The sequence below is a fragment of the Mesoplodon densirostris genome, chromosome 2 (assembly GCF_025265405.1).
Source record: "Mesoplodon densirostris isolate mMesDen1 chromosome 2, mMesDen1 primary haplotype, whole genome shotgun sequence".
NCBI classification, from domain to species: Eukaryota; Metazoa; Chordata; class Mammalia; order Artiodactyla; family Ziphiidae; genus Mesoplodon; species Mesoplodon densirostris.
The window spans coordinates 10,205,086-10,232,175 of record NC_082662.1 but is presented as its reverse complement, the minus strand read 5'-3'; the positions used below and the strand labels follow the sequence as shown (position 1 = coordinate 10,232,175).

General features: G+C 48.3%; 1 protein-coding gene across 1 annotated transcript in view; it reads left to right on the top strand.

The window, feature by feature from the left end:
• The window catches only part of LRRC38 (leucine rich repeat containing 38), a 64,134-nt gene that overhangs the window by 4,211 nt on the left and 32,833 nt on the right, over window positions 1-27,090 (top strand). Inside the window, exons 3-4 of the mRNA XM_060118316.1 lie at window positions 25,134-25,297; window positions 25,716-26,535. Coding sequence (XP_059974299.1) covers window positions 25,134-25,297; window positions 25,716-26,535 — 984 coding nt within the window. The remainder of the gene's footprint in view (window positions 1-25,133; window positions 25,298-25,715; window positions 26,536-27,090) is intronic.

Here is a 27,090-nt window from a genome sequence, read left to right as displayed (position 1 = left end):
CCTAGCTTGGGCTCCGCAGACTCTGCAGGCCTTGGGGGTTTTCGGTAGTTGAACCCTTTCATGCCTGATATATGCTCCATGGGTGGGCTTCACTCTTGTTCGTTTCCAGTTGAGCTCTGAGTGGTGGGGTCTTTGTCTCGTCACCCATTTAGCCTCGCCCATGCTGTTTTGAAAGCCAACAAATTCCATCAATGGCTTGGAAATGACATCTGAATGGCAAAAGGTGTGACTGGTTTCTCACCTCCATGAAGGACTCTGGAGAAAAGAAAGTGTTAGAATCTGGGACCGTGTTCTGTAGCAGCTGAGGTTGTTTACATTGGGGGTATTGCTCGTTTGGTTTCTTACTTAAGACCTGTAAACCAGGTATCTGAGGTGGAGGGGAAATATACCAAACCTAGGGACATCCAGACCTGGCTTGAATCCCAGCTTTGCAATTTCCATTTCATGAGCATGGGTAAGTTACTTAATCTCCCTAAACTTTATTATTACATTAAAAAAATGGAAATAATGATCTAGCTCACAGAATCATTGTGGGAATTAAATTAGATATCATGTGAAAATGCCTCACTTGGTGCCCCAAACTTAGAACCTACCTAGGAAATGGTGGTTGACATGGAAACTATTGTACCATATAGAGAAATAACCCTAGCTATTTTATTGCATGTCTTTCAGCTTTTTTGAAATGTAACTTTTTTAATATAAGAAAATGGTCAGTTTTAGCTATAAAAGTGATCATGTTAAAAGGTTTTAGCTGTGGTTTTATTACATCCTAGAGCTTAAAGTATTCTGTGGACCCATTTTTTTCAAGGATGGTATTGGAAAAAGCATGATTTAGGTTATAAAAATTCCAATTTGCAGTTAACTTTTCAGGAACACATCTATTCCCTAGGTGAGGAGCATGTGTATCCCAGATGAGATGAAAAGTCCCCTGTTCCCTTTTTGTCCCTTCATTCCTTCATAATCAGACACTACTGTAGTGTCTTTTGGCAAAATAGCTGCCTGTCTACAGGTACAATTTCTCAGAAACACTTGCCTCAAAAATTGTTTTTCTGAGAGTCTCATCTGCAAGGTGCTTTCTCATCAAAGATACATTCCTATTTTCAAGGCAGCAATTCTGCTTTTTTTCCTTTTTTTAAATATGCATTGTCATTCTGTGCAGAGGGCTCCCTCCCTGAGTTCTACACTTCAGGATATTGAAAGTCACCGTAATGCCAAGGCAAGTGTCACCCATCAACAGCTCCAGAATAACTAATCAGGAGTGGGAGATGGAGCATCACAATGCAGAGTTCATTTTCTGCTCTTTCAGGGCTCGTGATGAAGCTGAGAAAAGGGCCTTGAGTCAACTTCTGTGTTGGTGTGTGTGTGTGCCTTGCATTTGAAGGTGGAGGGTAGACTAGATGTCCAGAGGGACTTTGCCTGTAGGGCCTGGAAATGGAATGGAAAATTGGTAACTAGGTGTCATTTCTTATGAAGCATTTCCCTTTACCTCTTCCCATATTTTCAGGTGATAAAAACCACCCTCCACTGAGGTCTTTTGCTCCCTAAAGAATCAGACAGCTAGCCTCCTAATAGCCTCTGGAGAATTTCCTAATGCAGCATCTCCAGTCTGATTTGAGTGACTCTGCCTAAGCGCTTCTCACTTAAACCCAGTGATGCTTAAGAGCGTTTCCATGATGAACCAGCCACTGAAGACTAGAGTTTAAGGACTGTTGAGAACCAAGGACTCACACCTGTGGCTCAGAACTGTGTCTTCCACTGCCTTCCTCTCCTGAGTTCCCATTCTAGGGCTGGTTTAGGGCTCTGCGTGCACAGAGGAGGTGCTCAGTAAATGCTTACTGACTGACACGGTTCTTTCCACACACACATACATAGCTCGTTTAGTGTAGTCTATTCCTTTCCTTGAGTGATTGTAGGTTTAACTGTGTCCACTCACCTTTCCATTCCACCACCTGGTCACTTTTTAAAAATTAACTAATTAATTAATTAATTAGCTAGTTAATTTTTGTCTGCATTGGGTCTTCGTTGCTGAGTGTGGGCTTTCTCTGGTTGCGGTGAGCAGGGGCTACTCTTCGTTGTGGTGTGCGGAATTATTGTGGTGGCTTCTCTTGGTGCGGAGCACGGGCTCTAGGCACACGGGCTTCAGTAGTTGCAGCACGTGGGCTCAGTAGTTGTGGCTTGCGGGCTCTAGAGCGCAGGCTCAGTAGTTGTGGTGCACGGGCTTAGTTGTTCTGCGGCATGTGGGATCTTCCCGGACCAGGGATCGAACCCGTGTCCCCTGCATCGGCAGGCGGACTCTCAACCACTGCGCCACCAGGGAAGCCCCGGAATGTTATTTTTTAAGGAGTTGTCTTCTTGGTGCTTAAGAGAATATTGCTTTCTATAGTTGAGCAGATATTTCTGCCAATGGGGAGGTTTGGTGGATGCATAATGCAGATACACAACAGTCGAGGGGAGAGAGGAGCCCAAAGGGCAGAGAAAATTTTCCTATGTTTAAATTTTTCTTGTCTTGCCATAAAATATTGTTACTGAACTCAGGTTTTATTGCTCCCAAAAGCCAGTGCTCAACAATCACGTATTGGTTGGAAAGGAAAGGCTGCTTTATTCAGGAGGCTGGCACCTGGCACCTTGTCCACCTTGGTTTCTCTGGGGAAGAGAAAACAGAAGTGAGTGTGCTTCCTGGGACATCCCTGAATTCAATTTCTAATCTCATGAGCAGATTGCAAACTGCTAGTTATTAATTTCATGTTTTCTTTACTTGGTTAATTTACTAAGAATTAGAAATCAGTGAAGGGAAAGATTATAATGAACTCTCTCTTATGTCTCTGGTGTGTTTTCTCTGACATCACACAATTCTCCAATTCTTTGGACACCAACAGTGTGCCCAGATATTCAGTTCAATTCTGACACTATCCACCTGGAGTTCTTAAGTCTCACCTGAACTTGTGACTGACTGGCTATAAATCTGGTGTTCCCATGACTCCCTCAGGGTTGACAGTTTGATGGAACAGCTCACAGAACTTAAAAAAACTCTTATTGTGAAGGACAACTCAGAAGTAGCCAAATGGAAGAGATACATAGGGCAAGGCATGGGGAGGGGTGTGCAGGGCTTCCATGCCCTCTCTGGGAGCACCACCCTCCCAGCACCCGATGTGCTCACCAACCCAGAATCTCTCTGAATCAAAGTATTCAAGAGTTTTTATAAGGCTCAATCTCTAGCCTCTCTCCCCTCCCAGGAGGTCAGTGGTGGGGCTGAAATTTCCCACCCGCTAATTACTTGGTCCTTCTGGTGACCAGCCCTATCCTGAGGCTGTCTAAGGGTGCCACCCTAAGTCATTGCATTAGCACGAACTCAGGTGTGATCTAAAGGGGCTTGTGTCAGAACTGAATTGAATGATTGGGCATGAAAAGAACTGAAGAACTGTGTGGTGTCAGAGAAAACACACCAGAGATATAAAAGAGCGTTTTGTTACGAATAGCAAAAGACACTCCCATCACTCGGGAAATTCCAAGGGTTTTAGGAACTCTGTGCCAGGAACTGGAGACAAAGGCCAATATCCAAAGGTGATTTTTTTCAGCCCTCTATACGTGCAGCTTACACTGGGGATGGTCTTTCTAATTGTTCCCACTGTTTCCCCAGGACCTCTTTAGATCAAGAGCACTGACTACAAGGGGTCTGAGATTGAAACAACAGTGAAGTTGCTGGTTCCTGTCGACTTAAAAAATATGCACGGGCTTCCCTGGTGGTGCGGTGGTTGAGAGTCTGCTTGCCGATGCAGGGGACACGGGTTCGTGCCCCGGTCCGGGAAGATCCCACATGCCGTGGAGCGGCTGGGCCCGTGAGCCATGGCCGCTGAGCCTGCGTGTCTGGAGCCTGTGCTCTGCAACGGGAGAGGCCACAACAGTGAGAGGCCCGCGTACTGCAAAAAAAAAAAAAAAAAAGAAAGAAGAAAAAAGAAAAAAATATTCACAACCTAAAAGCTGAGGGTTATGTTTTATTTGGTGGGAATTTTTAGGACTTCACACCGGGAGACAGCATGTCAAGTAACCCTGAGAACTGCTCCGAGGAAGTGAAGGGGAAGCCAAGATATACAGGAGTTTTGCAACAAAGGGCAGGTGGTCAGAACATCAAAAGATTATTGTTAAATTGAAGAAAACCAGATATCCCAAGTTAAAGAATTTAACGCTTTTCTATATGTGGGAAAATGCAAGTGTCTGGGCTCACTGAAATGATTCCTTTGATATGCACCTCAGCTATCTGGGGCCAGTATCATGTGTTTCCTCAGGGCTCACCGTAGGGAGTGTCTGCAGTCTGATGGCTGCTAGGTGGAGGTATTCTTTCCTTCCTGAGTTTCCTCAGGGCTCACCGGCTCACATTGGAGGTCTGCAGGTCTGCAATTGTTGATGACTGTGACATCCTTTGTTTATTGATATGGCAGGAAATATTCCATTTCTCATTCCAATGGAGGAGGTATCCATTGTTTGCTGTTACTATTGTTTTTCCAGTTGTGTGAAGCAGAAAACCCAACTCAAACTTCAAATTGCCTCAAGAAAAGTAGGACTTTATTGGCTCATGTAACTGAGAGGCCCAGAGAGACTGCACATCTTCTCACTGGCGCTCCACTCTGCTTCCCAACAATTCATCTGCAAGCTCCACACTGGTTCAGGGCCCTGCCTGCACACAGAAGGTGCTTAATAAATACTCACCATGGCCACAAAATGGCCCCAGAAACTGCAAGCACCACATCCTCACACCACAGCATCTCAACAGAGGGAGGGAGAGGATGCTCCTCTTTCCCACAAGCCCCAGCAAAACAGCCTCTGGCATCTTCTTAGAGCCAAATGAGTCATGTATTCAGAACCCAAGAGTCACATGGAGATGGGGTGTGGCCTGTTAAACTGTTCATGACACTTGTTAAAAAAGAAAGGCAGGGGCTTCCCTGGGGGCGCAGTGGTTAAGAATCCACCTGCCAATGCAGGGGGCACGGGTTTGATCCCTGGTCCAGGAAGATCCCACATGCCGCGGAGCAGCTGGGCCCGTGTACCACAACTACTGAGCCTGTGCTCTAGAGCCCACGAGCCACAACTACTGAACCCGCGTGCCGCAACTACTGAAGCCCGTCTGCGTAGAGCCTGTGCTCCACAAAAAGAGAAGCCACTGCAATGAGAAGCCCATGCACTGCAGTGAAGAGTAGCTCCCGCTCGCCATAACTAGAGAAAGCCCACACGCAGCAACAAAGACCCAAAGCAGCCAAAAATAAAATAAATAAATAAATAAATAGAAAAGAAAGGCAGACTTTATTCAGGACTGTGGCAATAGATGTAGGGACTTCTCCCATGGGGTTTTGCAGCAAGGGAGAGAAATTGTACTCAGCTCCCAACACAGCAAGGAGAAGTGGGAATTTATAGCCAAGAAGCAGGGGCCAGGGATGGTCAGTGGATGGAAAATTACTGAGAGGAAACATCAGAGTTAAGGGGGGATTCTGGGTAAACTGACCTCACAGGATCTTGCTGAAATCAGGCCAGGGTGATCATATATCACCTGGGGGATGGTGGGGGGGCAGTGAGGAATTTGGTCAGATATTGAGAGTGAGGGTTCTGGCTAAACTGACTTAACAAGATTCTTGCTAAAATTAAGCTCTTGAGGACATGCCCAAGGACAAGACCTGGTGGGAAAAGAGGTCAGAGGAACCTGACTAGAATTTGGTCAAGAAGAGAATCTTTTCAGGTCAGTGCCCAAAACGCAAGTCTGAGAATGGGGGAGGGGCTGATTTCACCAACAGGAAAAATCTTGGGAAGAGAAGAGAAGAAGGGATGGTGGGGTGACAATCAAAGCATGTCTACTACGGGGATGGAGCCAATGCTCCAAACCTGCAGAAGAGTGATGCTCAGTCTCCTGAATGGCGGGGGTGGGGGGCGGTTAACGTGAGTTTGTTTCATCTATTTATCCAGCACGGCCAGCCATTAGAAGGTACTGTTACCCAAAAACTGGGTTCGCCTCTTGGTGGGTGTCAAGCCAAAAGAGACAGCCAAGCCAAGGTCAGGAGAAGGAAGGATTTATTACTTGCAGCGAGTAAGGAGAACACCAGGCGTCTTTCCCAAAGCAGTGTCTCCCCTAGCAGAAAAATTGGGGAAGTTTTAAGCTAAGGGTACATGCATACTCATGAAGGGTCTTGGGCAGTAGGCAGAGTCCAGGCTTTGGCTGATTGAAGTCACGAGGGGCAGAAAAGGTCACCATCCTCATCCCTTAGGTTCCAGTTGACCTGGTGGTTGAGCACCCGAGGGGGGTTTAAATTCTGCAAAATAGCTCAAGGAAAGTGCTTTAGGCTCACCTTCGCCACTGAAAGAGAACTGGGAGTCTTTACAGCTGATTTGTTATCTTTGCTATCGTTACTTCTTTTGCCTGATAACAGTTTCTTCTTTTAGTCCCTTAAGATCATTTTTACTGAGACCTGTTCTAGGTTAAGGATTGCGGCCAGGCTTAGATCACAAAATGGCTTAGGCAAAAATGGCTTCTCTTCTGTCCACAAAGCCATGTCTGGTTCTCTTTCTCCAGGAACCACCCCCTCCACCCTATCTGTTTACAGAACCCCAGGAAGGGATGTCAGGCATCATCTAGCCTAAGAGTGTCATTTCAGGGATAAGACCGAGGACAAGAGAGCGTCATGACTTGCTTAAGATAACAGTGTGGAGGAGGCTGTACTGACCCCAGAACACAGATCTGCTGGCTCAAAGTTCAGAACTCTGTCTCCTGCCTGGAGCTAGGTGGACAATGCTAACCAGTGGTCCCCCTGGAACCAGCTCCTGCCTGCTCCCAAGAGCCAATCATTAAATGATCAGGAATTTTGCAAGCTGGTGGTAAACACAGCCATTATTAAGAAGTAAATGCTATAAACTTACAATTAAATAAATTATATCAAAAATGAAGGCAATTGCAACTGTTCATAGCAGCACTGTTCACAATAGCCAAAAGGCAGAAACAACCCACCCACAGATGTCCATCCACAGATGAATGGATATATGAAATGTGGTCTATCCACATATGGAATGGAATATTATTCAGCCATGAAAAGGAATGAAGTAGTGACATACGATACCGTATGGAAGAACGTTGAAAACATTATCCTTAGTGAAAGAAGCCAGACACAGAAGGCCACATATTGTATGATTCCCTTTATATGAAGTATCCAGAGCAAGCAAATCCATAGAGACAGAAAGCAGATTAGTGGTTGCTGCAGTCTGGGGGTGGAGGTGGGGGAGTGGTGATGGGAAGTCCTGCTTGATGGGTGTGGGTTTTCAGTTGGGGTCCTGAAAAATTCTGGAACTAAATGGTGGTGATGGTTGCATAACACTGTGAATGTACTTAATGTTACTGAATTGAACCCATTAAAATGATTTTTTTAAAAAGGCAATAAATACTCAAAACATCATTTTCTAATTATTTAACTACATTTTACTAGTATCTATGCTTGGGAGGTTATTTATATCTCAGATGTCTGCATGGCAGAAAGTCTATTAAACAATGTTCTACTTACTGTACATTTCTCCGCAGCTCCATACTCAGTAATGTTATGCTGGTTGCTAGACGTTACCATGATTGGAATATTTGTACCACAGAAATTGGAAAACACTTACAAATCAGGGCTTACTTGGCTGGGCTTTTGAAAAATGCATAGACTTAAGAAAGTGATGGGAAAACACCAATAACTCAGATTCAACTGAAAAGGGTTTTGTGTCTGTGGTTATGATATTGAGACCAGCCAAAAAAATTAAGGAAATATTCTAGTTTAGGAAAACAGTTACCTGATTCAGCAAAGAAGTTGCTCACATGATCAATGAAGTCTCAACATATACCTTCATTGTTTAACTTTTATTTTAGTTATTAATGCAAATGAAGAGATCAATCAATATCCACGCTAGAACTATACCCAGCAACCAACTACAGGAGTGACTGCTTTGCTGGATCAGACAGAGATCAAGAAGTTATTTGTAGTCCGATTTTGCCAAATTATGGTTGAATTGAGACCAGAGGTTTGCTACAGCTCAAGAGTTCTATAAAAATCAGTGAAAACATTCTGTGAGAATTAGTTGGGTGTATGGAATTTACAAGAAAAGGTATTGCATAATTTATTATTAGTTGTAAATTGTGTGCTCTACATCCTTTATGTCAGCAAAATTTTTTTTTTTTTTTTTTTTTTTTGCTGTACGCGGGACTCTCACTGTTATGGCCTCTCCCATTGCGGAGCACAGACTCTGGATGCGCAGGCTCAGCGGCCATGGCTCATGGGCCTAGCCGCTCCACAGCATGTGGGATCCTCCCGGACCGGGGCACGAACCCGTGTCCCCTGCATTGGCAGGCGGACTCTCAACCACTGCACCTCCAGGGAAGCCCAATGTCAGCAAAATTTTAACTCGTTTATGCATAAGTATATTTGGAATATGTTTTTTCTGGAGAGGCAGATGGTTAAACACTTACCAACACGTCACTGGCTACAACACCTTTCTAACATGATAGGGCTCAATTTAAATGGGTAAAGCACTTGAAAGAGTCCCTCAAATGTGACAATCCCATTAGAGCTATCATAAATTATCATCAAGACCCAGAAACAGAATGTTGGCAGCGCTGGGAATAAGGGGGACTGGTATTTCTTGGAAAAATTAGGATAAATTGAGTAAGAGACTTCTTGTTCAGAATTGGTTCAATTTATTTCCACCTGCCAGTTGAAATATCATTTTCTCCACTCAGAGAACCAATCTGCAGTATATTCTTTCAGCCTTGCCTCCCAGAGTTCAACTGGGAAGCCAAGTTGTTTGATGTTTAAATGAATAAGCAAAATGACGATTGTTTAGAGTATGCTGCAGAAAATTTAGAACCAAATATTTTGGTATCCCCCAAACCTATGGGTTCCTTGTATGCTTGTCAAGAGAAGTACACAGTCTTCTAGGTAAGTAAGCTGGTAGGATTCCCACCAAAGGACCAGTACAAAGTGCTCCAAAGGACTCAGAACTCATCTGATTTATCATGCCATCCAAGGAAGGGAACATTTTTGGTGAAAAACAGGTTTGTCCGACTTTTCTGCTCTTTCATACTTGAATAAATGATGGATGGATCACAGTTTTCAGGGGCTCAGGAAAGAGAGGACCCGATATTTTTGAAGCTTTTTAGAATCAATCAGGAGCTTCACAAATGTTATCCCATCTAATCCTTGTGGCAAACTTGAAAGGAGGGTATTATTGAGATACTGCATGTGAGATGAGAAAACTGGGGCTTAGAGAGAGAAACTAATGGTCTAGCCTCAAGCAACTTTAGGGAAAATCAGATTTGAACTCAGCCAGGAGACAAGCAAGGGCCAACGGATAAAAAGGAGAGAGAAATAGCACTATGGATTTTCTATTGATTACTGATGCCTAGAGATGAAGAGGGTTGCTCTGGGCAGGAACGGTTAAAACTAACTCCTGTATAGCTTAGAAAAGAAAGTACGAAAATGTAGTCGGCACTGATAAGGCTGCTGGGAGCAGGTGGAAGGCTGAGCAGGGAAGTGGTGAGGTTCAGAGAGTCTTGATAAATACCATCCCTTGTCCCTACCTGAGGTCTGGATCAACTGAGAAACAAGAGAACTGTCAGTGGACAGATGTCTGGAACATTCTCTTTATTACTAAGACTTTGGAGAAGGTGGCTTAAACCTGAGAGCAGGTGGACATCCCAAAGTGGAAACAGGCAGATGAAGGTGCCACGTATATGCAGAGCTGGGCCAGTTTGGTGTTGCCTCTGTAAACCCCCAGCTTGGAGGCGCACAGATCCCAGGGGAGAGCAAGGGGAGGGGCTGGGTTAGCCAGACTCAGTTTCTCCAAGCTGCTCTTCTTCCTCTGCGAGGGATGGGTGAGCCCACTGAGGACAGCTCCCTCCAGGTCGCAGGAGGCATTGCCCACCATCAGCCACTGAGGACTGTGGCCACTATGGCCTTGGCTGGTCTGCGTGTTTCATGGCCCCTTTCTTAGCCAGCCTTGAATCTGCGGCTCACCTGTCACGTGACAATGTGCATTCCAGCAACTGGAATTGGAAAGGAGCAAGTCCCTTCCCACCTGCACAGCCCAGGAGCTGAGGAATGAGTGTGTATTCACCTTCTCAGCACTTCCTCTCCACCTGCTTGGGAGGGTTCTGTCCTTTCTGTCTTTTCTGGGCTGTTGAGATATCAAATTGGGAGCATGAGTAGAGAAAAGCAAGAGACAGGACAGGAAAGGACAGGAAAAGCGAGCGGGCTGAGGCTTCAGAGTGCATGGAGAGTGAGGGATTTGGAGTGTGGAGCGTTCTGCAACAGCTGTGCGGATTTTTGCTTATATGTGGAATCTAAAAATAAAATGGTACAAATGAACCTATTTACAAAACAGAAATAGAGTCACAGATGTAGAAAAGAAACTTATGGTTACCAAGGGGGAAAGGGGGGAGGGGATAAATTGGGAGATTGGGATTGACATATACACACTACTATATATAAAATAGTTAACTAATAAGAACCTACTGTATAGCACAGGGAAGTCTACTCAATACGATGTAATGACCTACATGGGAAAAGAATATAAAAAAGAATGGATATATGCATATGTATATGTATAACTGATTCAAGTTGCTGTACAGCAGAAACTAATACAACATTGTAAATCAACTATACTCCAATAAAAATTAATTTAAAAAAAAGAGAGAGAGAGAGAGTGGGGAGAAGAGAACCAGGGAGAGATTTCTAAAGAGTTGCCCTGGCTTGTCACTTAGATCCCCTTTAGTGTCACTGGAGAAGCAGCAGCAAGGACTGAACCTGTATTGTAATTACTTTCAGGGACAGGATGGTGTTTCTTTGAATTTGACACCATAGAAACTCTTTACACATATTCCTGGCTTATAACTAGGGTGCCCTAGATAGTAAAACGACAGGCCTCTATGTGCCAGGAGCTGATGATTAGAGTGAGTCTTGGAATCTCTCCTTACAGAGCTCATGGTTTCATGTGAGAGACAGACAGGTGAGCAAATAATTGTAACTCAGTGAGGCTAGAGTTGCATCTGAGGATTTACCAAGGACCAGGAGAACACAGGTGAGGGAAGGAGCCATTCTATCCTGGGGAGCTGTGCAGGTGGAAGGGGGCCCTAGGAAGGAGGTGATACAGAGCAGGGAAGAGCATTCAGCATGGAGACAATAGCGGAGAGAGGCACAGAGGGCCAGTAACCAGTGCATTTAGAAGCAGGAGGGAGGGTGGCTGGAGATTAGGGTGGAAAGACACCCCAGGATGAGGTCACATCTTAACACTGAAACCTCGATATGTGCTCAGACTTTCTCTAAAGACAAAGGTAAGCCATCAAAATTTTTATTTTGATTTCAATACCCTTTTCCTCATTATAAAATGCCAGTTAGAGATAAATGGTTTTATTTTATTCTTTTTTCTCTGTGTGCATGTCTGTAAAACAAAATTGGGACATAACGTTTTGTAAACTGCTTATGTTCACTTAATATTTTCCATGTCACTGAGCAGTCTTCTAAAATAAGATTTCTAAGAGCTGCATAGCATGTCGTTAGGTGGACATTTATGTAATGAATCTTCTATTGTTGGATCTTTGCCATGGTCTGAATGGTCCCCCATCAAATCATATGTTGAAATCCTAATCTCCAAGGAGACGGCCTTAGGAGGTGGGACCATTGGGAGGTGATTGGGTCATGAGTGTGGAGCCCTCGTTAATAGGATTAGTGCCCTTATAAATGGTTCCACAGAGCTCCCAGCCCCTTCCACCATGTGAGGACATAGCGAGAAGAATACCATTTATTAACCAGGAAGCTGGTCCTCCCCAGCTATGGAACTTGACCCTGTGGGAACCCTGATCTCAGACATCCAGCCTCCAGAAATGTGAGAAATAAATTTTGTTGTTTATAACACCACCCTCCCACTGCCCACTGCCCTGGTCTCCTGTATTGTGTTATAGCATCCCAAATGGACTAAGATAATATTTCAGGTTGTTTCTAAAAAAAATTATGTCATTATAAATAACAATGTAATGAACATCTTTGTGCATATCTCTTGTCACCAGAAGGCTATAGGCAAAGGTCAGCTCTCTTTTGAAAGATCACAGCAATAGGAATGTCAGGTGTGATTTAGGTTGTGGCAAAGCCTGGAGACAAGAAACCAGTTAGAAGAAGAAATGTTTTACAACCACCGAGAATGTGAAGTCAACATTCCCAGACCAGGACTGTGGTCAGCTGAGAAGAAAAAGGATACAAGGAAAATATGAAGCAAATCTCCAGGACTTGGTGTTAATGGACATGGGATTGAGAGAGAAGCAGCAGCAGCCAGGGATATAATAGTGATAATGATGGAGACAATAATAATAATAATAATAGAACTCACACTTATCAAGGGTTGCTCTAAGCTTATATTATTTCTTTCCATCCTCACACAACCCTCTGAGGGAGGTACTATGATTCCCATTTTACAAATGAGAAGAACGAGGCACAGACTATTTAAATAATGAGCCAAGATCATATAGTTAGTTATCGACAACCTGGGATTCAAACGCAGGCAGGGCGACTGCACAATCTGCCAGCTTAGCTCTGTGCTCACTGTCCCCACCTGGCTGTCCCAGCCTGGACCACACATGATGGAAGTGGTCCAGCTAGCACGAGAGAGGAGGCATGGGGAAGAGCAGGCCTGTAGGCATTTTACCTCAAAATGGAGCACAAAGTCTCTGTGGCCCTGAACCAGCTTGTAAGATACCTGTTCACCCCACCGAGGGCAGAGCCTAGTACCTGGTTTGCATGGCAGGTATTAGGTAAAGATTTGTCCAACGAGTGCATGGCCAAGTGACCAATGATGGGTTCTGCCCAGAAACCAGGTGTTGCTGGAAGAAGACAACTCCTGGCTGGGACTGGCTGGGACCACCTGGGCTGTGGGCTGGGTCTGCAGGGGTCCAAGTGTATCTTCAGAACCACATTCATGGAGCGCCACTGGACCAGAAGACTCAGGATGCAGCAGTGGGCAGCTTGCCACCCTGCTGCCCCAGGGCTGTGGCTCTCACCGTGACGGCGGCTGGGATGAGATGCCGCAGAGGGAAAATGCCATCAGCCAAGCAGTTGACAGGTAACTTCCAGCATCTCCCTGCATCTGTGTCTTCCTTTCCTGCCCCTACCTCCTGCCAGGGAGTGGGGGTCAGCCATAGGTACAGGTGAAGTAGGCAGTCACTGGAAATGCAGTGACCTCCAGGGACACCCAGGAGCTTCCAGCCCCCAATCCGCCCACCCCCTCATCACTGCTCCATCTTCATCTTCCACTGACTCAGATTCTGCTGTTTCCAACTCCACTGGGCCAGATAGAGTGTTGCTTCCCAAAGTTCCTGCTGCCCTTAACAGTGTCAATATTGGCCATTTCCTTCTATGTGCTTAACTGTTTCCCTTACATAAACTCACACTTTTAAAACCGATTACCGACTTCTGCTTTGTGGTAAACAGTAAGATGTGTGAAATGCCTAACTTATCCATTGAGGATCAGGAAACGCAGGGCTGTGGGTATCTGGGGTATCAGAGCACAGGTCAGTGGGACTGTGGTGGGCAAATCCTCCCACCATCCTCTCCCTCATGGCTTTCTGTCCTCTCATCCTCCACGATCAAGACCCTAGTCCAGGACTCCATCATCACTCTTGTTTTAAATAACTTTATTCAACTATAACTTATATACCACCAAATTCACTCATTGTGACTGTCCAACTCAATGATTTTTAGTAAATTTATAAGTTGTGCAACCATCACCATGATCCAGTTTCAGACTATTTTCACCACTCCAAAAAGTTTCCTCATGCTTGTGTGTGTTAATCCCCACTCCTACTATTTTCTGTGGGCAGATTTGCTTACTGTCTGAAGATTTGCCTATTCTGGACAATTCATGTAAATGGAGTCCTACAGTTGTGATCTTTTGTGTCTGGCTTCTTTCACTTAGCATAATGTGAGGTTCATCCATGTTGTAAAATGAACCAGTAGTTCATTATTTTTTAATTTTTTTTTTTTTTTTTTTTTTTTTTTGCTGTGTAGGGTCTTAGTTGTGGCATGCAGGATCTTTGTTGAGGCATGTGGGATCTTTTGTTGTGGTGCTCGGGCTTCTCTCTAGTTGTGGCGTGTGGGCTTAGTTGCCCTGCAGCATGTGGGAATCTCAGTTCCCCGACCAGGGATCGAACCTGTGTGCCCTGCATTGGAAGGCAGATTCTTTATCACTGGACTGCCAGGGAAGCCCCTCATTAATTTTTTATTGCTAAGTAGTATTCCATTGTATGGACATACTGCACTTTTTTTATCCATTTACCAGTGGATGGACATTTAGGTTGTTTTCAGTTTGGGGCAATGATCAATAATGATGCTGGGAGCATTAGCTTAGATGTTTGGAGGGTACACTTACCTTGCTCTTTCTCTTGGGTAGAGTCCTAGGAGTGCTGGTGATATCAACACCCCCTTGAATTGCTGTGAAAAAGTCTTGCCTCCCCCCAACTCAATCTCTATGCTGTTCCCACAGTCATCTCTTTAAAAGGCACACCCAGTTATGTCTCTTCCCAGGATAAAACCTTTCAAGAGCTCAAAACAAAGTCCAGACTCCTGACCTCAAAATATACAGTGGCCTTCCTGGTGCAGCCTGCTTTTCCCTCTCAAGCCCCTCTCTCATGCTGGGGTTCAGGCCAGGTGGGGTTGTCACTGTGTCCCCAGCGTTCAAGTCCATTTAGAATGAATGCACTCAGTCAGTATTGTTGGGTGAATGCATGGAAATAGCAACTCTGTGATCTTTTAAAATGCTTGTACAAAAACTCAGAGATTGACCACCAGACCCTGGGACAGCTGCAAAAGAAGATCCAAAACTAGTGTGGACTAGGAATCAGGAGGCCTGGGTTACTTTCCAGCACTGATTTTAGAGGTTTAGTAAGCCTTTCTCAAATGTTCATGGCCAAATTCTAAATTATTTCATAAGACCTCTATGTCTTTATGTACACAGCTCCCGCTTGCTGGAACATATTTTCCTTACCTGGAACAGATTCCCAGTCTGCTTGGAGAATTCTCATTCATCGTTCAAAACCTTAGTCAGCTATATGTGTAGTAACTGAATCACTTTGCTCTACACCTGAAACATTGTAAATCAACTATACTTCAATAAAAAAAACAAAAACAAAAAACCAAAACCTTAGTCAGGTGTCACCTCTTCTGTGATACCTTGTCTGATCCTTTCCATCCAGGTAGAATTATCATTCCCTTCTTCTGCCATATGATTGTATTTTGCACACAGTTTTATCATTGTTTGCTTTACAAATCTTTTGCTTGTATGTCTGCATACAACACTAAGCTACCTGTCAAGGTATCTGAGGGAACCACGCCCCATTTGCCTTTTTTAAAATTTTTATTTATTAATTTATTAATTTATTAATTTTATTCTTCACTGCGTCAGGCCTTAGTTGTGGCATGCAGGATTTTTCATTGTGGAGCACTGGCTCTTTGTTGCGGCGTGAGGGCATCTCTCTAGTTGTGCTCTGCAGGTTTTTTCTCTCTAGCTGTGGTGCGCGGGCTCCAGAGCGCATGGGCTCTGTAGTCTGTGGCACGTGGGCTCTCTAGTTGAGGCGCACAGGCTCAGTAGTTGTGGTGACGGGCTTAGTTGCCCCACGGCACGTGGGATCTTAGTTCCCCGACCAAGGATCGAACCTGCGTGCCCTGCATTGGAAAGCGGATTCTTTACCATTGGACCACCAGGGAAGTCCCCCCATTTGCCTTTTTATCCCAGTTCCTTGGCACAAAGGAGTTCAATGTAGTTTACTTTCTAACTGAACTCATCATTCTCAAGTCTCAAGTTCCTCCATTGTCAAAGGGGGATGACAGTACCTGCCCTAACTACCTTAAAGGCCTTTTAAAAAGAGAGTAAGATGAGTGATAAATAAAAATACCTCAGTAAAAGGCATGAGGGACTCCATGAAGGTCAAATCCAATCAGCTCTTGCTTAGCCAGAGCCCCTGGTTTCTCAGCTGGACGTGAATTGACTTTGGTTCAGGGAGTGCTTGGAAGTCTCCTAAGCCTCACCCTCACTGCGAGCTCGGGTGTTTGTTAAGGAGAATGATTAAGAGCTCATGACGGTCTAAAAACATGACCCTCCAGCCCCTTCCCCTGCTTTGTTTTTCTTCATTGTGCTCATCACTCTCTGACATTATCCAGTAGAGTCATTTGCTTGGTGGGTGTGGTTCCACGGCAAAGGCGGATGGTTGCCCACCCAGATCCATCCTCTCCTCCTCCTTGGTCCCCGGCCAGACCCTGATCCCTAGCCCCTCTTGAAGTTGGATGTGGCCAGGGGCTAGGCTTTCACTCCCAAAGAGGAAACGGAGCGATGGTTACCTTCCCCTCCCCCACCCCCACCCCCAGCCTGGGCTTTAGCTGGGGTGGCCCCTGCATGTTCCCTTCCACTCTCCTTGACAGCTACACAGACGTGGCAGCAACCCAGCTCCACGCAAGCAGGAGAGGACAGCATCGTATGTGCTTAGCAGAGCAAGGACTTGGAAGGAACCTGGGTTCTCCCCAGTGACCAGGTGGAGTGGGGCTGCCCACCAGCCTGGGACACGCATCTTAAATTACTACTGCTTGAGAGAGATTCACTTCTTTGTTCTTTAACTTTTTTCTTTTTTTAACTGTTTGGCTGCATCCCACGGCTTGCAGGATCTTAGTTTCCCGGCCAGGAATTGAACCCAGGCCCCAGCAGTGAAAGCACCGAGTCCCAACCACTGGACTGCCAGGGAATTCTCTCTTTGTTCTTTAATTTAATGAATGTTGGGGTCTCTTTGTCCAGCAATCCAACCTCACCCTAACTAACATATCCTGATGCTTTCTAACAGCTGGGACTTTGTCTTCTTTGTTCACTGCAGTGTTCCCTGCAGTGTTCCCAGTGCTTAGAATAAAACCTGGCTCATAGGAGGTGCTCAAACTAATATTTGCTACAGAAGCGAACCGAGCCAGACTGCCCGTGTTTGAGTCACTAACAAGACATTTGACCTTAACCCCATGGAACTCAGTCTCCTCACCTGTAAAATGGGGATAGTTATTGGACCTTTTTGATTACTGAGATTAATATATTTAGAGCTCCTAGAGCAGTGCTTAAGGCACAGTAAGCACTCAGTATGTGTTAGATATTGTTAGCATGATTATTGCATAAATGGTGTGTTTTCCTTTGAGGTCTTCAGTAATTCTGAAAACAATTTCATGTTAAATTAGAAGAAACTTCAGGGATAAAGAAGCCATGGCAGCTTGGATAGTAGATGTGTCCATATCTGCCATTGGCTGGCACAGATGAAGTGGATTTACCCATTAATTGTTCATTTCATGAACAATTCATTTCACTTCATGAACTCAGTGTGATGGCTTTGGGAAATGCATGCAGGTATGTATGCAAATTACATGGAAATCCACATAAAAGTAGCCTGCTTTGTGCCTCTGCATTTACTAGAAAGAATTCTGGTGGCTTTATACTCTGTTCGGGTTATGTCACGTTCCGTTCCTCATCTGCACTCTCAGAAAGACACACCTGGCTGGAAGGAGGGAGGTGTGTGCAGGTGGATGTATGCCTGTGGGGTTGTGTGCGCGTTTGTGGGATGGAGGGCAGAGGTGGCTAGTGAGGGCAGCTGAAATACTGCTCTGCAATCAGATATATGTGGCTGGTCCAAAATAAACTTTAAAATTCCAGGCTCTGAGGCCCTATATCCAATCAGTCAGCGGTCCATGTAATCAGCAGCCATCTAACCACCACCCATTATTATTAAACAGCTCCCTTTAGACCACAAGAGCTGCAAAAGGAGCACAGGAAACTTGTCCCTGGAGCGGGAATGTCAAATATCTTTGGAGTTCCCCAGCCGTGCAAGCTGAGTAATCAGTGAGTCATCTGAGGCTCGGTTTCTGTAAAATGGACACAATGACGCATGGCCTGCGTACCTGACAATTGCTTTGAGGATCAACTGAGATTATGGGTGTAAAGGGGCTTTGCAGTCCTGTGAATGGTTAATGAGAGGGCTTGGGATCACCATCATTATTACTGGGGGAGGGGGAGGATTTGCAAGGAGCAGCTGCCACGGGGCCATAGAACAGTGTTTAGTATTTATGGGGCTGAATGAACAGTTCTGTAGTATAATTACAGAGACTCATACCTCTTGAGCTTTCCAAAGCAATTCAGACTTCAAATAGTGTTCGCTCGATTATCATTCCACATGACAGAATCATTCATTCATACAGGCATGTACTCATTTGTTCATCTAGCAAAGACATTGAGCATCTGCCCTGGGCAGGGTCCTGTGCTGGGTTCCAAGATTAAAAGATGGAAAAGACACGATCTTTGCTCACAAGGACCTTTTCCTGCTGTCCTTGTTCCTAAGGACCTTTTTCTTACACAAGAGCTCACTAACCATCCAGCAGGGGATGACAGGGGAGACAAACATGTCATCGATAAATGCCACACCACATGCAGGGGGCAGTGATAGAAGCCTGGGGAGCAAGAGAGGGGAAGGGGGCTGCACCTCGGAAGGTCAAGGCCCCCTGGAGAAATGCATGATGTCTTGAAGGGCAAGCAGGCGCCTGCCAGGTGGACCGGCAGAGGGAACGCTGCATGCCAGGGTACAGAGCATGAAGCCACATGGCCACGTGCTCCAAAATCAGATTTGGAAAACATGGTTAATGGTGTCGAGATGTACCTTTTCCAGTCACACCAGTCCAGGCATCTCTGACTCCTCCAAATGCCTGTGACATTTATAAACTCATAAGGCTTGTTGGCAGTTATCATACACAGTGAGTCCTTGAATTGTCTGCCCTCTGCTGCTGCTGTGTGTCCTGTCTCTTCATAGAGATTGTGAGTCAGCTGACAAATGAGGCTTTCTATTCTATCTTTAGCTCCCCAGAACCCAGGTCAATGCCTTTCTTGTGAATATTAAGCAGGCAAAAGACGTTTGTTGCAGGAGGCATCCAAACGGATGACAATATCAGGATGCTGCTACTTTTGAGCACCCACCTGGATGTTGTGCCGCATGCTAATTTGTACATTATCTCATTTAATCCTCACAGTAACCCTAAGAGGTGGATACTATGAGTGTCTATTTTACAGATGAAGCAGCTGAGGCTTTGAGAGATTACTTGCAGAAGAGATGCAGTCTAGAAATGATGGAAGTAGGATTTGAATGCAGGCTGACTGGCCCAAGGGCTGATGCTTTTAGCTCTGACTCTAGCCAAATTTACTGCCCCTATTTCAGTGTGCTTAATAAAGCAGCATGAATTGGAGTTTTCAGGCTGACAGGTAAGTCCTGAGCTCTAACTAAATTGTGATTACCTCTTCCTATGGCTGCCTCCTAAGTCAGGGGCTCCTTGAGCATGGGGCTGTGCTTGCTTCATCCTTGTACCCCCATACCTAGCATAGCACGTATTCTCCTGGGATGGATAATAAGGGGACCAGGAATTTGTTCAGAGCAACTCTGGAAGGCTTCCTGGAGGAGGCCAAGTTTCCTTGAGTCAAACTTGGAACATGGTGAGAGGCAAGCTGGAAAGGGAGTGCGCGTGAAGGCTTGAAGGTGGATGTGTTAAATCGATTTATGGGGTGCTGTGGGCTTTGATGGAGTAGAGAGAAGCTAGAAATGTGTTGGGGGGAGCCCCAAACACCCAGGCTACTTCAGGGGTACAGCTGGCACACTTTGTGCTCCACACATGAATCCCTCCCCCTCCATGGGCCCAGAGCCAAGACCACCTTTGGAGGAATGAAGGTCCTTGCTCCCCCTAGGAGGTAGATAGGCATCTCCAGGTGAGATACCACTGGAAGCTGTTGAGAAACTGGTGGCCTAGTTGAGAAACATCATTTGTAGGTGGCAATTAGTTAATTAAACGTTTTTCAAATGCCTATTATATTTTTGGGGTGATTCTACGAACTGAGACAATGTAATGGTTCTCATAGAAGTTCTATTTTAGTGCCAGGAAGTAAAGCAAGTAAGTAAACTAACAAGCAAGCTAGATAATATCAGGTGGTAACAAATGTTCTGAAGAAAATAAAACAAGGTGGTAGCACAGAAGTGATGGGTGGGGGAGAGGGATGTCAGTGGAGGCCAGTAAGAGGAAGTGACATTTGGGCTGAGAAGAGCCGAATGACCAAATGGCACCAACCATGCCAAAAACTGGGGGAGGTGAGGGCGGGAAGTATTCCAGCCAGAGGGCACAGCACAGGCAAAGGTCCTGGGGTTGGCACAAACATGATGAATTAAATGTATGAAAAGACCAGAGTGGCTGGAGGGTGGTGAGCCAAGGGGAGAGGGGTCCAAAATAGGGTGAGAGAAACACGTGGGGCCAGAGGATGCAGGGTCTGGTGGGATGATTTTATTCCAAGTGCCGAGGTGTATTAGCTAGCTGTTGCTACGTAACAAATTCCCCAGAAATGTAGCAGCTTAAACAAAACACATTTTCAATCTCACAGTTTCTGTGGGTCAGGGGTCTGACAGGCCTTTGCTGGGTTCTCTGCTTAGGGTCTCTCACAGGTTGCAACCAAAATGTTTGCTGGTCTTATGTGGTTGTTGGCAGGACACAGTTTCTCATGGGCTGTAGATCTGAGGCCACCTTCAGTTCCTCACCATGCAGGCCCCTCCAACACGGCAGCTTGCTTCATCAAAGCACACAAGCCAAAGAGGCAGCCGAGTGAGTCTGATAGCAAGATGGAAGTCACCCTCTCTTGTAACCTAATCATAGAAATGGCATCCGTCACCTTCGCTAAATATGTTAGAAGCAAGTTACGGGTCCTGCCCTCACTCAGGGAGTACCAAGACGTGGGGATCATTGGGGGGTCATCTTAGAAGTCTGCCTACCACTCACAGGAAGCCACTGGGGGTGTCTGAACTGGGAGGTAACATATTTTCAAAGGCTCACTTTGGCTTTCTTGAGTGTTGGGAGCGTGAGTGGGGAGCGTGAGTGTTCCCTTGTTGGGAACAAGGCTGGAAGCAGGAAGGCCAGTGGGACTTCTGTAAAGGACGATGCCAGTTTGGACTAAGGAGGTCCCAGTGGAGGCAGAGACATAGCACCAAAGGGTCTTGCTAGTGGACAGGAGGTGGCTGTGAGGGAAGAGGAAGCGGGGGTGAGTCCCGAACTTGCTGGAGATCATGTGCCTCCTGCCTGTGGAATGGTGGTGCCCTTGACTCTTGGGACGTGTGCTCTGTGTTTTTCTCCTGGAGAGACAGGGTGGCAGTATCCCCATCCTCCTTACCCAAGGTCACTCATTTGCTGGATGGCTGGCCAGCATTAGGAACACCGGCTGTGAGCAGAGAACAGATGTCTCCTTGTGCCAGGCTGAGGGACTGACCCCATGTCCTTGGTCTCATTGGTGTGCCCACTCTCAGGCCAACCAAGCCAGGATGCTGGAAGCTGCTCACCTATGACTGTGCTCACAAAGTCAGCCAGAGCTGGAGGGGGCTAAAGGGGTGGGGATGTGTGTGTGTGTGTGTGTGTGTGTGTGTGTGTGTGTCTGAGAAATGTTACATTTGGAATAAGGTTCAGGGCAGAGAGAGTTACTAAACCCAATCCTAGAATGTAGGGCATCCCTAGCAAATACATTCCAGATAAACACTTTATTTACCTAAAGAATACCACTTCCATTAAAAATTTACCTGCTATATGTGAAAAAACAAAGAAATAAATAATTATGTGGCCATTTATGATGTCAAGACTCACTGCTAAGCACTTGATAGATCTCATTTAATCCTCATAACCACCCAGTGAAATAGGCACTAGTATTATCCCATTTCATTGATGGGAAAACTGAGGCTTAGAGAAATTAAGCAACTTGCTCAAGGTGACAGAGCCAGGGATCAAGAGAACCAGGTTTGTCCCAGGTCTGTCTGACTCCAAACCCATGTTCTTAAGCACGACTACCACCCTGACTCCATTGAGGCTGGTTAAGGACTCGTTTCCTAGTACCAGGGGTAAAACAGGGGCAGGAGCTTTTCTTCTAAAAAGTGGGTCCAGCCTTGCCAGAGGAGAGCAAAACCAAAGCAAGTTTTATGGGAGGAGACAGAGCTGCTGCCTTGAGAGAGGAAGGGTTCAGCTCTCACCTGTACAAGTGGCGGATGGTGCCCCCTGGTGGTGGTGGTGGAGAAGGGCAGTGGGTGGGAACAAATTGGAGCTTGGGGTTTGCCAGTTAGTGGGCGGATGGATACAGAGCAGTGTTGTCCTCGGAGCAGAGAGCCGGTTCCACTGAGTCAGCCTGCCCCCAGGCAAAGGGCCAGAGCACATCTCCCTTCCTGGGGCCCACGGGGTGCCAGGTCAGCCAGGCACTCATTACAGGTGACACATGCCAGTAACCCAAATGACATCACCAAACACCATCCACAGTCTTATCATTCAAACCTAGCCTCTGCACCTAAATTCGGATTCCTGCACATACCATACTGGCATCATCTTGTTTACAATTTAGGGCCTAGGATTTGGGCTAATTTAGAGGCAACCAAAGGGGAGCCCTCATGCCCGGTTTGATTTTGCTTTTGCTTAGGGACCAGCCACCACGTGGGGGATTTCCTGCAGACCCCAACCATGTAGCTCCCCAAGGCCCAACCTCAGGGGGAGTCAGACAGGGGCCACTTACAAGATAAGACAGGAAGTGTTCTGTAGCTCGGGGAGCATAGAAGAGGGGTGAGGGATTCTGCTTGGTGATTTGGGGAAGGTTCCGAAAACATCAGGATACCTCCGGTATTTGTCCCACCCCTGTCTTGAACCTCTTGATCAGGCATCACAAAGTGTGTTGACTCTGGGAATAAATACAGAAATGGAGCCGATAAACTGAGTCTCTGAAGGTGTCTCTCCACATCACCTGCAGTGTTTTTCCTCAAGCTGTAAGAGGCCCCCTTCCCAGGTAGGCAGCAAGGTGAGTGGGGTGGCAGGGGAGTCAGGATGCCTGGGTTCTATTTCCAGCAGCTACCACTGACTCACGGTGTGACCTTGCCGAGGTCACAGCTATGTTTTCCTTGCTGGGGGAAAATCAGAGGTGGCAAAGCTTGCATTTTTCCAAGGCATGGGAGTCTTGGAATATGGGGGGCCTCCCTGCTCCCCACGAACCCCAGCCATGTCTGCTCCTTCTGCTATCCATGAAAACAGCCTTTCGATTTGGATTCAAGGCACCTTGGGGGACACAAAGCAAGAAGCAAGGCGTTCCTGCCACAGCACGACTTACGGCCACTTTTATATGCAGTGTCTCTCCAAACACTTTTCAGCTCACGTTCCAAACCAACATTTCCCCACGTGGCCTTCACAGTGGCTGTGGAAGGGGAGAGGGAAGGTATTTTCCCTCTAGTTTCAAGATGAGGCAATCAAGGTCCAGAGTGTCATTTCTCAACATTTTCATTCCTGGGGACCCCTGTGATTATTTTACAATTGTGCAACCCCCTGTTTTGCAGCCCCTTGCTAAATGCTCTGAACTTATTAGGTAGACATTCATCTGTTTCCATTCATCAAAATCACCAGTTTCTGCCCAATACAAAAGACCTAGGGCTATCACGGAGTTCATTGCCAAGAACTGCGGCATTTGCTCTGGGTGACCTCCTTATAGGAAAAGGCCCAATTTTCACCAGAGTTTTTGAAATTCTGAAAAGAGTTGATCCTCAGGGGGCCCAAGGATCCCCGACTGGGAATTATTTCCCTAGAGAGATCGAGTGGCCTGGGAAAGGTTCTGTGGCCAGTGGTAGGGCCAGGACCAGGTCCAGGGGTCTGACACTCTGGCCAGGGCTCCAGCCTACCAGACCACTTGGCAGGGAGGTATGGCACTCTCAGACACACAGGCCCAGGGGGGCACGTGTGTAGGATGGCAGCCCAGCCAAACGCAGATGCCCTGAGCAACGATGCTGGGGGCTCAGACGGGTCAGGAATAGGTTCCCTTCAGTACTAGAGCAAGGAACCAGAGCCAAGCCTGAGGCTGGAGGGGCGGAGGGAGTAACAGATCGTTCCAGGGTGTACCCGGAGAGTTGTAATGCGGGGACCCGTTTGTTCCGCCACCTGCCTTTGCCTTGACATGGCAATAATGCATTATTTATGCAGCCTGGGGTGTTCACCCACTCTGGGACGATTCAGACGTTTCCCCCAGACCTGCCTCATCAAAGGGATGAGACCAGAATGGGGGATGAGCCCTTGCAGCTGGGGATGACAAAGACAAACTGGGGACGCTGGGAGAGTGGGGACACAGACAGGAGACTCAGGAGGTCTGGTGTGGAGGCCTGGGGTGTAAGCAGGACCCCAAGTGTCTCAGAGCTTCCCTCAGGGCTCTGTACCCCTCCTCACCCAGGGCTCTGTTGAGCCCTTGGCTCGGTCCCAGAGGCTCAGGTTTTTGATCCATCGGAAGGCATCAAGCTGCGTGTACCTTTGGAAAAAGGCCAGGGCTTAGCTTTGTGGCTTCAGAATTCAAGGCTCCATCAATCTGCATGGGGCCAGGGGCCAGGGCAGGGGCTCTGGGGGCCTGCTGCCCAACAGCTGTTCCTGGGTTATTTTGGTCCAGGGGGAGCTTATCAATTCCAGGACACTTGGACCAAAATAGCCAACAGCAGGACAATCTCTTGGTGGCTCTGTGGGGACTTCTCCTTAGAAAAGTTTCTAAATGGGGTTGGGAAGGGAAAGGAGTTTGACTTGGGGGTTGGTGAAGGGTCTGAGGCTACACATACCATTCCTTGCTGTCCTTCCAGCCTTGGCGCCGCCCTGACCACCTTCCTTGGGGACCAAAGCTGGGGGTTTGTTGAGGATGGAGTAGAAATTAGACGGAAAAGATCATTTTTAAACTTTGTTTCTTGACTCTGTGCTCCTCCTCCAAAGCTGGTGTCATGCATATTACCTTTTCCCATTTAACAGATGGGGCACACGGGGTCTAGAGTGTGGAAGCACTGGAACTGAGGCCACACAGCTGGGAACCCTGGCCTCTGAGGCCTCTGAGGGTGCCTCTCGGCTGGGCCTTGGTTAGATCAGCAGCAGATCCGCGCCCGGGTGGCTGCCAGTTCCCCGACAAACTCAGGGCCAGCGTGGAAACTGCTGACTGGCCCCTGGCTTTCCTTCGAGCCACAGCGGGGACCCTGGCAGCGCCCACGGGTTGACCCCGCCTGCCTCACTCAGATGGGTTAAGTGCCGGTGGGGGAAAGGAGGAAGGAAGACCAGCCACCCAGGAGCTCCCTGGAGCCCCGCCCACCCCCGGATCAACAGCCCCTGGCGCGGTCCCCGAGAGCCCGCCGGGAATGCCCTGGCGCAGAGCCAGAGGGACCCAGGTCGCGCTCCCTTTTGTAAGGGGTGGCGCGCGGGGAGCGCGCTTTGGCACCAGGCGGGCGCGGGGGTGCGGGGCGCACGGCCGTGACACGCCCTCTGAAATCCACTGGGGCTGGGGGCGCTTGGTCACTGAACTTGTTTGTCGAGTGTTCCGCGCCAAGTCCGCGCGACAGGTCTAATTGCCCGGTGTCGGAAATAAGCTGCCCGGGCGGGGCCGCGTTTGGGACGGCCACTCTGCCACCCCTGCCGCTCCCGCCTCTCTCCCGGGATTTTCCAGCGGGTTAATTTCTTGTTCGGGTAAATCCTTCGCGAGTCCCTCGGCCCTCCCTCCCCGGAGCTGCCCCCTCCGCCCGAGCCTCCCGGGCTCCCCTGGTCGTTCCGCGCTCCATCGCCCCCGCGCGCCCGGGCGCAAGCCCTCCCCCCCCCCCCCGGCAGCCCTCCGGCTCCCCGCGCCTGGCCTCCGGGACCCCGCGCGCCCGGGCGCAAGCCCTCTCCGCCCCGGCAGCCCTCCGGCTCCCCGCGCCCGTCCTCCGGGACCCCGCGCGCCGCCCCGCGCCAGGGCTCGGCCCCGGAGCCGCGTCCGCGTCGCCGCCGCTCGCGTGGGTCCCGGCTATGAGCCCCCGCGCCGCCCCCCGCGCCCCCGCCGGCGCCGCCGCCGCGCTGGGGCTCTGCAGCCTCCTGCTGCTGCTTCCGCCAGGAGCCGCGTGCCCCGCGGGCTGCGCCTGCACCGATCCGCACACCGTGGACTGCCGCGACCGCGGGCTGCCCAGCGTGCCCGACCCCTTCCCCCTGGACGTGCGCAAGCTCCTGGTGGCCGGTAACCGCATCCAGCACATCCCCGAGGGCTTCTTCATTTTCTACGGCGACCTGGTCTACCTGGACTTCAGGAACAACTCTCTGCGCTCTCTGGAGGAGGGCACGTTCAGCGGCTCGGCCAAGCTCGCCTTCCTCGACCTCAGCTACAACAACCTGACCCAGCTGGGCGCCGGCGCCTTCCGCTCGGCCGAGAGGCTGGTCAAGCTGAGCCTGGCCAACAACAACCTGGCGGGCGTGCACGAGGCCGCCTTCGAAACCCTGGAGTCGCTGCAGGTGCTGGAGCTCAACGACAACAACCTGCGCAGCCTCAACGTGGCCGCCCTGGCCGCGCTGCCTGCGCTGCGCACCCTGCGCCTGGACGGGAACCCCTGGCTCTGCGACTGCGACTTCGCCCACCTCTTCTCCTGGATCCAGGAGAACGTGTCCAAGCTGCCCAAAGGTGAGCCTGCCGGCCGGACCGGGAAGCGGGAAGGAGTGAGGGAGAGCGCGGGGAGAGGCCGACAAAGCCCGGGAGCCTAGGGCAGCGAGCGGCCTCGCGTTGAGCCTGGAAGGGGTGGCCTGGGCGCCCACGGCCACTGCCCTGGATGAGAGTTGCTCCCGGTGTAACCCTCCCAGGTTTCCAGTCTGAACTTTTCCTGGGACTCTGCTAGGGAAGGGGAGGGGGGAGGGACACATCTGGAATTCTCTGGAGATTCTGGGCCTGTTGCCCTGCTTTCCCCCCCTGTTTCTCCAACAGTGTTTGGTACCTGGATTTCCGAGACCATCCTATGGGGCTTTGGGTCCTAGTACTGGTGGGTGTGGGTTATTTCTGGGCCCCTCCTAAGTGGAACACACCCTACTCTATGGGTAGCATTTCGGCACCCACCTCACTACACTGAACATGGAGAGACAGCCGGCCGGTTCTAAGAGCTCCCCAAGGGCTTCTGTAACCTGAGTAGGTCTTCGTTTCTCAGCTCCCAGTTTGCCCTTCTGTCTAAAAGGGGTGAGGGATACT